The 12,604-nt window shown below is 47.3% G+C and overlaps 1 protein-coding gene across 5 annotated transcripts in view; it reads right to left on the bottom strand.

Moving 5' to 3' along the window:
* The window catches only part of Igf1r (insulin like growth factor 1 receptor), a 289,576-nt gene that overhangs the window by 18,825 nt on the left and 258,147 nt on the right, over positions 1 to 12,604 (bottom strand). For all 5 annotated transcript variants that reach the window (XM_004852704.4, XM_087188301.1, XM_087188302.1 and 2 more), the window contains 5 exons: positions 9,916 to 10,018; positions 9,271 to 9,341; positions 5,394 to 5,623; positions 5,027 to 5,137; positions 1,507 to 1,666 (listed from right to left, as the gene is read on the bottom strand). In XM_004852704.4, coding sequence (XP_004852761.1) covers positions 1,507 to 1,666; positions 5,027 to 5,137; positions 5,394 to 5,623; positions 9,271 to 9,341; positions 9,916 to 10,018 — 675 coding nt within the window. The remainder of the gene's footprint in view (positions 1 to 1,506; positions 1,667 to 5,026; positions 5,138 to 5,393; positions 5,624 to 9,270; positions 9,342 to 9,915; positions 10,019 to 12,604) is intronic.

Below are 12,604 nucleotides of genomic sequence, written 5' to 3'. Positions count from 1 at the left end.
CTGAGGCCCCGGGTACCAGGAAGGGTGAGGGGGAACAGGATGGGGACAGGAGCTCACATCTGCTGACCCTGCCCCCCATGGCCACATGCTTGGTTCCTTCCTGCACCTAGTTCTTTCCACAACCTCCCGGGGTCTGTCTTCTCACTGCCCGCACCTGGGAAGTGGAGAAACTGAGGCTCACAGAGTGAAGACACCTGCGCCAGCCTCCTCCTCCATTAAGGCAGACTGCAGCTGAAGCTCAGCCGCACTGGCACTCTCCCCTGCACGGAGGAGGAGGAGGAGGAGGAGGAGGAGGAGCTACAATCTGAATCCCCACAGGGGAGTGCAGAAGGGGTGAAAGGAAGCCCAGCTAGTAAGAATGGCTCTTCCCTGAGTCCTCTTGGCTCCCTCTGCCTCCCCGGGGGGCTCGGGCCCTGTGAGGGGCTTGGCTTGGGAACACACTGGGAGATCTGGATGCATAACTGCAATGACTGTGTCTCCGCTCTGATACAGCAGCACCCCAGCACCTCCAGTGCCTACATATAATGCAAAAGAAAGACACTCACCCTGTTCGGAAACTACTCTAGGGGGATGCTCATAGCCCACTAGGGGGCCAAAGCACTTCATTAATAAAACTCACTGCCAAAGGGAATAAAAGCATTGTTAAAGGCAGGGAAACACTTCCAGAACACAGAGTTCAAGAGCCAGATGAAGACGTCAACCGGAAATCCTTTCCTTAGCATGCTAAGTCTCCTCTGCAGTTTCTCAGGGTGAGTATTTGGTGTTTTTCTTAAATATTATCCTATCTTAGCGGAAAGATAAAAGTCCTGGTAACAGCCCGTGGTTTCCTGGGCAACCCTGATACTATATATGTTTTTGTTAGGTGGATTAAAAGTCCAGAGCAAAACTGAAAGGCTGAAAAGAGTTTCTAAGCAGTGATTAGAAACTTAGCCCAACCCTTTCTTCGATGCTGCAGTGGTGGGTGGCAACACGAGGTCTAACCGGTAGGTTTGCCAGCTAAGATCACCAGCCCTGGGTGCAAAACCCACTAAGCAGTCATGTTCCCTCCCTGGGCGGGGCATGTCTGTCCCCATCACAGCTCCTGCTCCGCGACGGGTTTCACTGTTAGGGCGTTTCGTGTCCTAGCAAACTCTGTGGACCTCTGTGGGGGAAGTATTCTTTACACAATACAAAAGCTGCGTAAGATTGGACAGTGCCTTTTATTCTCAAGTCAAAACCAACTTGAGGACACTGTCTCAATGATTTCTGTAACCAATGCTAAGAAGTGTTCTGCCTGGGTGACCTAAGGGGACCACATCCACTACCTGGACCACTGTGTCTGTGCATTCTGAGAATTAGAGCCAGTCCAGGTAGGTTTGTTACTGATCAGCAAGCAGAGACAATCACACCGATTTCAAGTCTTTGCACACAAGAGACACGTTGGAAAAACCTCTCCAGCAGCAGGGTAACACTCATAAGGTCCTTAACCACTGGTAGGTTTAGTTCTTGCTCAAGCAAAGGACACACCTCCAATTTTGACTGTGAAATCTTCAGCCACCATGCAATTTCGGGCAGCAAGGTCTCTGTGAACAAACTTGTTGGCGTTGAGGTATGCCATGCCGTCTGCAATCTCTCCGGCCATCTGGATCATCTTGCTGAGGCTTGGAGGTGCTAGGACTGGGTTATTCTGTTGGAGATTAAAAAGAAAATTCACTTGAGAAATTTTAGGACTTTTTTCACCTTGAGTTCCTTCAGGGGTTGCAAATCCATCCTTATTCAATCTGAGCACACAGGTTAGTCTGCTAAGAAACCTGGACTTGCTCAGAAGGAACGTATTATAAGGAGGATCACAACCTCTGCTTGGTGGTAAAGTCACGTGCCTGCCTCTGACTACATCACACACAGGGTGACCCAACAGGCATGACTTGGTACCAGGATTTTCTATTTTGGACAGGGCAAAGGGTATTTAAAAAGAAACAAAGGAATTTTTGATAGTAGGGATTCTCAGTTACTCAGATCCCTATTAGTTTTTGTGTTCATTTCCATATTTAAAGGGCAGGCAAAAGGAAGACAAGCACATTATAAAGGCTGTATGGAGTTATACAAATGTGTTTCCTAAATGGACACTGCATACTTTATTTCCCATATAAGCACCATCAGGAATATTTAATCTTTTTTTCCTTCTGCTTTCTTCTAAGGTATACAAATACCAGCAGTGATTTCTTCACCTTGGATTAATGTTTTCTGTGGGCACTGAGGACATCTGAAGTCCAGCTGAAGCTCACCGTGGAGGGACCAGCATGAAACAGTGCCAAGCAACATGGATAAGCATCCCCTCTCTGCAGAGGAGGGCAAAATGCTGGCTTTGGAATGGGAAAGGGTCATCCCTAAATAATAACAAATCTGTTTGGAAAAAAGATTTATGAAAATATATGACCAAGGCTCTCAACCCTAAAAAAGAATGCAAAAACCAAACATGACCCCATAGTTTAGCTGCTTACTAGCTTTTGTAGGTACTGGTGTCTCAGATTTTCCTGGGGATTTCCTAACTGCAAAGTAGCTCATGCAACACTGTAAAACCACCTCGCTCTGATGGCTCCTACCCAGCACCTTCCCAGCTCAGGCCTCCAGAGCATGGCAAGAGCATGCCAAGAACTTCGGGTCTGGACAGGCTGGACTCTGCCAGTGATCCACTGCTGCGGGACAGCCTGGTAGCTGGCCAGGACCGGGGCTCAGTGGTTGTTCGCTCCAGCTCACTGAGGGGCTGAGTTTCCACTGAAAGCCACATTCAGAAGCAGTCTACCAACCTTCAAGCACTTCTAGACTGGTTCTCCACGTCCCATGGCACAACAGTTGAGCTCCAGAGAGGCTACCAAGATTGTCTCTGGCAACTCACAGTACCCTCACTTGGTGACTCAGGAAAGTAACATCACATCGCCGGGAAAGCCAAAGTCACACTGTCTGTCACACAGGACCTTTAGACTTGCTTTTCCTCTGACACTTAACATTGCTTTTAATGCTTTCAGGGCTTTAAATATGCATGGTGAACCAGGAATGGGATGGTGGCGAGTAAAGGTGCATGCGGTCGTAAAAACCAGGATCAATAAAAGGAACTTAATCTTAAGGGTTGAGAGGCCTGACATTGTTAATTTATGGTATTACACTCAACTGAAGAGAGCAGAAATCTTTCATTTGGTTAGAGCTGCATAAGACAAACATACACCTGCACTTATACTTAACAAGGTACATCGGCAAATCTTAACTGAAGCAAGGCAAGGAGAATATAATGAAACTGAAAGTTATACATATATATTTTTTACACCTGATATGAATTAGAATTTAAATCTGACAAATCTGCAGGTGAATTTTGGATGTGAAAAGGACTTCAGTAACCGTCTTATCCAAGCTGTTACACATGAGGAAACAGAAGTCCAGGAACCTGCTGTGGCCGCCCAAGGACACCTGTGGCCAAAGGCAGCCCCGGCACTGAGACTGCAAGTTCTGATTTTTTATTCTGTGCCTGAACTGGGGATGAAAGGGACAAGTGCTTCCTCCAGTGAGGCAGCTAAATAAGTATTCTGCCACATTTCTGGTCACCTCTTGGATCAAGGTTTTCCTCTTCAGGGTGGCCTGTGGATTAAAGTGAGCCAGGAAAAGGAGGTTCTGCCACACAGGGATCTGGGAGAGTTATCAACTGCCTGGCACAGAACTTCGGTCCACACTTGGCCTTCCGGCTTTCCCACAACCCAAACACCATGTGCTGTAAATAAATGAGGTCATTTATGAACAGGTGCTTGGAATGAATATGAAGAAACTGTCAGTGGGGAGACGATTAAGTTGCAGATTAAAAGAGGAAAACAAAAACTTAAGAGAATGGCAACAGAAATGCAAAAGGGGCAAAAAAAGAGGAGTCACCGCTTCTAGGAAATGCAGACAGACAGACTGCTCATGCTGCCAGTAGCAAAGTCAGGTCAAAGGGAGGAGTTCAGCCCCAGGGAGGCAGCCAATGAAAGGCACTTGCTCCTGGCATTATTCCTCAGCATTTATCTGCAGTTTGCTCTTAGAGTTAATGACTTCTAAGTCAGGCCTGCATATGGTAAAGGCTGGCTTGTGGGTTAATATGACAGAAGGGGAGACACCACAGTGAATATTGAAAACCTGCACAGGACTATAGCAGGCTTAGAATTTGAAATTCTTACTAGACTAGGCAGAGACTGTGCAGCTGAGATGATTATCATTCAAAAGCACAAGCCTGAGGTGCAGAAGCAGAGCTCAAGAAATCTTATTTCTTGGTCTCAAAGGCACAAATCACTGACGGTGTAAGGGTGTAAGGGAAGGGCTGCCTGCATACATGCATTCATGTGAGTGTGCACGTGTGCACGTGTGTGGTGGGCTCCTGAGTATGCGGATTTGTGCACAGGATTAGGAACTTCTCAGAGGCAAGGGAAAGAATCAAGAACATGGCCCTAAGTGCCATGTTATATCACTGACATTTGTTTTGGTACTGGGGATGGAACTGGGGACCTTGTGCTTGCTTGGCAGGCAGCAGAACCACTGAGCTAAATCCCCGGTCCTAATTGCTACCTAAGCGCCATGCTGGGCCTGGGATAAAGAACTAAAAGCAGTGGGAAAGAGAGGGGATACACTCAGGGCCACAGCAAGACATGGCAGGTGCTAGGTGAGTCCTGAGCATCAGGAATTCTGCAGAGGAGAACGTGATGGCTGGAGGGGCAAGGATTTGGGAAGGGGCAGCACTGGCGTGGCCTGGTGGGTGGCCAGGGGACTGGGGTGAAGGAAATGCAGTCACAAAGGCACAGAGGTGCCCATGCAGACAGGGGTCTGAGGAATCATATGTCCCCGGCACAAAGATTAACACCTGCCTGTCATCGAGAAATCCTCTACCTAAGGGACCTGTAACCAAATGTGCAAGAAGAAACCCCCAAGGCTGCCAAGCACACTGACTTAAAGGCACAGTACTTTCCTTCATGGAAGTTCTAAAGGAAAAAGAGCAGGCAGGATAACAAAGTCGGCGAAAACCAAAACTGACCTCCATTTCTGGCCTCAGAGACCGGAGATAGCTCTTGAGATCCCCCCGTGTCATCAGTTCCATGATGACCAGCGTGGGCTGGCCCTGGGATACCACGCCCAGCAACCGAACCTGGGTGGAGGCAAAAAGAGAAAGGCTCAGCAGGAGGGTGGTCTGGCCTGCTACCCACACTATCTAGAACTGTCTGTGTGGCACTGGGGCCTTGATCCGGGTGGCAGGCCATGGTTCAGCATCAGGTACCTCTGGAGGAGGCAGAGGAGGGCAGGACACAAAGCCACAGGTGTGGTGGTGGACACGCCCGGCGAACGCTGGGGACACCTTCTCCTGGTGTTGGACCTTCGCTAGCTACCTAGGGCCTTTCTCTTACCACGTGGTGACAGTTGAACTCCTTCATCACGGAAGCCTCGTTGAGAAACTCGATCCTCTCGCGCATGCTTGCAGCCTCATTCACCGTCTTGATGGCTACCCGGGTTTCCGGTTCGTCTTTCACCACGCCCTTGGCCACGCCCTCATAGACCATCCCAAAGGAGCCTTGCCCCAGCTCCCGGCTCATGGCGATCTTCTCCCGAGCTACCTCCCACTCGTCAGGAACGTATACTAGAGAAGAGAGATCGGGCTTGAGATGGGGGTGGAAACCAGCCCTCCCTCCGCACGGAGCTTTTGGGGGGAAACTCCCACCCAGAGAACACAAAACGCCTGCCGCAAGGGAAAGCAACATCGGGGGACAGTGTCAGGGCTTGCTCCAAAGATTAAGGGTTTGAGTAAGACTGCACCAGTCAAGCACGGTGTTCCTTCCCAGTCTTCAAGGATTCCAAGATACTTTGTGGATACTAACAGCATAAAAAAGAGAGGAAAGAAAATAAACCCAGGCAGGACAAGACAGAAAACTGTGGTTCCTCTTATTTTTTTCATCAATTAAGTTTTAAAAAGCAAATTAGAGTTCAATTACAAGAGACAGAAAAACTGAAGGAAATGGTCAGACAGAATTCTAGGAATGGCTTTTGCTCATCTTTATCAATGGATTAAAATGCAAATCAGAAAAAGACAGTAGCAGGAGGAGGAGGAAGAGCTTTTGGACTGGGAAAAGGTCCCAATAAAATGTGTGACAGGTGGTAATGCCTCACATCTCTGATGAACAGATCCTGTACTTACTTAACGGGGTAGCTCACCCCTGAACAGCGGAGCCGAGCACCTGAATGTGGCTAGTCCAACGGACGTGTGTTCTGAGTACAAAATACACATGGGCTTCCGAAGACTCAGTAAAAACCTTTTTGTCCAGTAAGTTTTACATTTATTCTATACTAAAGCCGATAGTATTTTTGGATATACTGGACTGAATAGCCCCCTGGACCTCTAATGAGATACAGAAGTGACTAAGCTCTGGCACTGAGGGGGACTTGGCAGTGACCACAGGACCTTGGCCTACACTCTGTGACCTCAGCCTTGGCTCTGTGACGCACAGGGTAAAGGGCTGGGGGTGGACATGGTAAATACTAAGCCTGAACATGGTTTCTGCTCCAGCTTCTGTGTCTGGTTAGATTTGATCTAGTCTGAGAAAATAAAGAAATAAAGAAATAATACAAGGTAGGAAGGAAGAAGAAAGAGAATGAAAGAAAACAGGAAGAAAGAAACAAGGCAAAACCAAACAGAGGCTCCAACCTACAGCTCAAGCGGGCAGGGCAAAAATTAAAATCATTCTTGTCTACCAGATCTGTAGGAAATTTCAGTTAGGACCATAACCTCCACGTGCTGAGTGCTGAACTGGTCCTGCTGGAGAGGGACAGTTAGCACATGCTGCCCGGGAGGATGCAGCCAGTCCTGGCTGGGGAGCAGAGGCCTGGGGAGTGGGCAGTGCACTGTTTGCCTCACGCTGTCAGAGCTGACCATGGGCCTGCGGCGGGCAGATTGCTGTATTCCACCTCCCGGCCCCAGTGCTTACCTCTAGGTGATGTCTTAAGGGAAAGATGCTTACTACAAATTAGGTCTGGGAGACATCACCAATTTGTACTTTGAGGAGTAGCTAACGTGGTTGATACTAAGCTTGAATTTCCTCCGGTAAACATTTTTGTATTTCTTTGCATTTATGTGCTTAGGAATTTCTCAGAGAGCCTTCTGCAGGGCTCAGGCAGTTTGTGTCCCTGAAGGGAAGGCTGAAGCTTGCTTCGAAGAGTAAAGACGCACGGAGCCAGGAAATATGGCTCTTTACAATACCCCTCAGCAAGTACAGAGTCACTGCACCCATCTATTTCTCAGGATCCAGGCTGGCTTTTAACCAAAATTAGCTCACAGTGTGCTACCCAACACGGACTTAAAACCATCACGTCCATTCCTTGGGAGTCCCTGAAGTCCAATACCCTCAATCCTTTCTTTAAATTCAACCCAACAGCTCTGATGTAACCAGCAGTCCTACGTTCCACCAGCCGGTGGGAGGTGTGTACAATATTATCAGCACTTTCTGGCAGGGGATTTTCAGTGTACTCTGCAGAATGGTGATAGGCAGATTAGCTTTGGGAAAGGAAGTTTCTAAGCACCTTTGAAAAGCAATGTCACTTTGTTGTCCTGTGAGGAAAACGGTGACATGGTACTCTTTACAAATCCCAACAAATTAAGTTCAAAGGTGAATGCTCCCACCTGTTGCTCTGGGTGGCAATAAGTTTGCTTCTGTTTTGTTCCAAAGAAGAACTGGGACTCATTATGAAAGCATTCTGGAAGGACATAGACTGTGAATTCAAGCCACCATTAGAGCCTGATGTGACTCTATTCATGCTCTCTGGAAGCTTCCAAGCCACTTCACAGTTGCTTGGAAGTGCTAGGGACTGAACCCAGGGCTTCATGACTGCCAGACAAGTGCTGTACCATTCCTGCGATTATCTTTTGGTTTTGTTTTTTTCTAAATAAAAACCTCCATAAATAACTATTAGTGTGTGTATTCGTCTAGAACGTTCTCTATGCAGCACAGACACACATACGCGCACGCACACACACACACACACGCCTGCTAAAAAGACAACTTTTTGAGACCTTTCTGTAAACAGGAATAAGTCCTTATTATTCTGCACCTGATTTCCATTCAGAAGAGGCTGTTTTTGATCAGTTTTACTATAAACATAATTCAATGAGAAATGATTAAAGAAACCATAGTAAAGCCACACACATGTATACGGTGCTTTCAAATTACCAAAGTATTTTCCTATGTTTTCTCATTTGATGGGAGACAATTAGAAATAATCATGACTGTGTCATGTCTCCCACACATCTTTCTCTTGTCCTGAAGCAAGAAGGCAGTAAATGCTTTCCTAAGCACTTCCCCCCAACATACTTGTTTATTCATTTCATAAACCACTGCTGGCCACTCCTGTGGGCCAGCTTCCCTGCCAGTCCAGGGACCTCACCGACCCTTTCTGCAGTGACTGCATCATCTGGTCAACCACATATGACAGGAAGGACTGGGTCCATGCCCTCCCTCTTCCCCCACGTGCCACTGCCTCATTGTGTGCCCTTCGCACACCTGCAGATGGGCTGTGGAAACCAATCAACAGCAGGGTGACAGCCCCTAGCAAAGTGCCAGCTAAGGGTCTCAGTGTGGAGGGACCATGGCAACTCTCCCTGGCCCAACTTCCTTAAAATGTTTGGATTGAAGTCTACAGGCAACGTGAGACAGCAGGAAAGGAAAAAAGGGAAATGAACCTGAGCACCAGCCAGCTTCCAAGTTAAACCTTTCCTGCCCCTTAACTGACTGACCCTTGTGACTCGCTATTGAAGGGAATGTGAAGGGAATGAATGTCATGACCCTAGTCAGCAGAGAATGACAGAAGAATTCCAAGATAAAACAAAGCAGAGCAGCCGTAAATGACCAGAGATGACCAGAACGCTATGACCCTAAGCTGAAACCAGGTGAAAAAGGCTGTTTTGTCAGCTGCAGCATATCCTGACTGGATGTTTGCAATTAGAATGCTTCTTTCATTCTGGCACAAGATTTCAAGCAATTAAATAAACTGATTACTGTGCGGGCCACATCCATCTCTGAAGCCTGTTCTTCCTTGGGGCAACCCATATAGCCCCACAATTTTTGACAAATTCACCGAACTGCTAAACATTTGGATTGAAAAAAAAAAGCAATGTTATCAGACAGATTCCAGGCCAAAGGCACCTCAGTATAATGCAAACCTCTTCCCCAATTAGCAACAGGCCAGACAGCTCCTGGAACAACCCCCACCCCACCTGACCTTGGCCAGGAGCCTTACCATCTGCAGCACTGAAGTACTCTGGGTTCACAGAGGCGTACAACACTCCATTCCCCAACCTGCTGTTATTTCTGTCAAAAAAGATGAGATCAGGTTGAAAACCCCTGTCCCCGAACACTTCTGGATAGACCTTCATCTTTGGTACATCTGTTTTACTTGCTCTGTTTCATGAATATCCAGAAGACACTTGAAGACAGACCTTACTGCTATGGGAGCTCTTGCCTGAACTCCCAATTCAGCCTGGGAGGGGAGGGGCAGCAGACATTTGGGGACATGCTGTTGGCTTCTGTGGTGGCCTGAGATTGGAGCTTTTAAAGAAACATTTGTTTCTTTGCTTCACTGGAAATTACAAGGCTTACTTGATCAGGAGGGCCAAACCGGCACGGTTGGAAAAACCACCTATGCCAGAAGTATCTGTGCCAGAACAGCTAGCAAGGGAAGGATGGGTACTTGGAGAAAAATATTTTTGTTTTGTTGTTGTTGTCAAATCATTAGGAAATGTTCTCTTTTCCTGGGAAGAACGTTTGACTAGAGAATCATGTTTTCCAATCAGCACAGCATCTTCTCAAAAAGATGACTTTCACTTGGGTTCAGATCACCAAATCATTGGACGCAAAAAAGTCTGCACTTGGCCCTGGTGCTCACCTCTTCCTGTGGAAGACGTACAGCATTATCACCAGCCCTCCCACGATCAACAGGATGGCGACCGGCAGGGCGATGATCAGATGGATGAAGTTTTCATACGTTGCTGCAGAGACGAGGGGGAAACGAGATAGTGTCACTAGGTGAACAATCTGCTCATTTCATCTTTTTATATTCTGTGGGAAGTATGAAGAAAAATCCCTGAAAATGCTTTTACCCCGTGCTAGGAATCCCTGCAGGTAAATGGCATCAGCAATAACACACCAAACATGATGGATTATTAAAAAAAGGTTAAATAAGTGCAGAGTGAGGTATATACTTTTAAAGTGCCTTGTATTTTGGTATTTATAAGCTCAAGTGAGGGACCAAAGGAAAATAATCTTAAATGAAGTCTGTTCACTCTTAATGGAACTCATGCTTGAAATAAAATGAAGAGATTCATACATTTATAGTGAGTGCCACGTTGACTCTGTTTTATCGTTCCAGAGACAATTTTAAATGAACACACACACCCCACTGGATGGCACCCCTTGTCAGTGCTACTCTGAGTTTCCCACGTGTAAAGCTGGAGATCACAGAACTTGCTGCAGAAGTTGTCACCAGCACTTGTGTGACAGATGACAGATTGGGGACCAGCGAGTCCCATCTGCACCCCTGAAATCGGCAGCACATGTGGGAAATCAGTGGGCGAACAGGTGGAGGAAAGTGGACCATACACACGGCAGGATGCAGAGGGAGGGAGAGGACGGAGCAGGGACCAGGGATGATAATCCTTAAGGCAAAGTTCCCTTTGCCTGCATACTGAAGGAGAAAGAAATGTGTCTCCTGGGGTAAAGAGTTTTCCAAGGAGAAGGATGGCTTAGATCGCTAAGCCTGGGTGATACTGGAAAAAAGTCAGGGCTGGGCGACAAGGGGCACTGTCCAAGCTATGGGGTTTCAACTCCATTCTGTAGATTGAAAGGAGTCTGTGAAAACTTTCAAAGCCATTAATAAACTGGCCAAACTCATGTTGAGGGGAAATGGCTGTGACGGAAGACAGACTGGGGGTGCTGGCCACTGCCATGTCATGGGGAGTCGAGGGGGCACGCCACACTCCTGGACACGGTCTGTGTTACTGGGTTCAGACGTCAGGAAGAAACCATTGCTCCTTTTCTATAAACAAGCAAGATCACAGGACGACCTGGATTTCCCAGGGACACACAGGTAGCTGGTAAGGCATGGCCCCCAAATCAGAGTCCAGCCTTCCTGCAGCCAGAGCTCATAATATCCCCACGACACAGGTCACCTGCAAATTCTGAGCTGTGGCAGTGGCACTAGCCATGGAGAGGGTGGATTCCTGAGAGACTGAAGGGGTAGAATCCACAAAACTGGGGTTGAAATGAGAAATGAGTATCTGGAGAGAAAGAAGAGCAAAGTATCACGAGGAGATTCCTTGTTTGGGTGGCTGGTGGATTACGAGGCCACTCAGCTAAGGAACCTCTGAAGAAGAGAGAAGGTGTTTTGAGGGCATCAATTTGGAGATTTGGTGTACAAGGAGCCTGAAGTACCTACTGGGTACCAAGCAGAGATGTCTACTTGGAAATGTACTTAGAACTTGGAAGTCACTGGGGACCGAGTTACATGGATGCTAAGTCACCTGTCACTGATTATACTGCAACTACAAACTCATTATCCATATTCTTTAGAGACTATTAAAGCTGCTTTAGTTTTTTAATTAAAGATATTTTTATGAAATTAAAGATATTTTATCTTCCAAAATGAATGCAGGCTCCTGCATCCTCCACTTCCTGAAAATATTCGAAAGGCAATAGGAAGCTAGTAGGCTTTTCTTTTTTCCCCCGAGGACTATTTCTTGTATTTGTATCACTTATACTACTGGTCATGTTGTACTGTGTTCTTTTCAAGTTTCATATTTCAACAGGGACATGGAGAAACTGGAATACATCCAGAGAAGAACAAAATGATTAAATGGCTAGGAAACTGGCCTCTGCAACTGGGCTACAAGAAAAGCCCAAAAGACCTAAGAATATTTAATCTGCAGAAGAGAAGTCTGAAGGGTAATTTAATAGTACTAAAGAACATGAAGAGCTCCTAAAAAGAGAGTAGGTGCCAGAGAGCTTCCAAAGCTTGCATCTCCTCTGAGGATTAAACAGCAGGAAATGAGACTAAACTGTAGCAGGAGTCTTGTCTGACATAAGGAAAAGCTTCCAGGAGCAAAGCCAGCGTGCAGTTTCAATTTCCCTGTGGTCGATGCCAACTTCTGTGGGAGAAGCTTCATGGGAGATGCTTGGATTCCCCAGGGGCATCCATGCACTCACAGGGTTACGAATGGGACATAGGCAGACAGGGACATCTCCTCTCCCAAGAGAAGCCAAGTTTGCTAAGCCTCAGGAGCCAAGGCTGCTCTTTCACAGACCAGAGCCTGACACTGGCCCCCGAGCCCTAGGCTCCACTCCTAGGGACAGTGAGGGCAGGGGGAGACACTCCTCTGGACAGGGCTAGATCTCGAGTGTTCTGGGGGTGAATGGTGGTGAAAGCTACTGTGCTTTGCATAAGTGTGCCCAAAGGCCCATGTTTTGAAGGCTTGGACCCCAGCCTGTGGCACTGTTGGGGGGTGGGGCCCAGGGGGAGGAAATGAGGTCAGGGAATGTGGCCTTGAAGGGGTCTTTGGGGTGCTGGCTGCTTTCTGTCT

Source organism: Heterocephalus glaber, unplaced genomic scaffold, assembly GCF_053883595.1.
Source record: "Heterocephalus glaber isolate CG9 unplaced genomic scaffold, H.glaber_assembly_v1.0 deba00001531, whole genome shotgun sequence".
NCBI classification, from domain to species: Eukaryota; Metazoa; Chordata; class Mammalia; order Rodentia; family Bathyergidae; genus Heterocephalus; species Heterocephalus glaber.
This window is presented reverse-complemented; position numbering and strand designations above follow the sequence as displayed.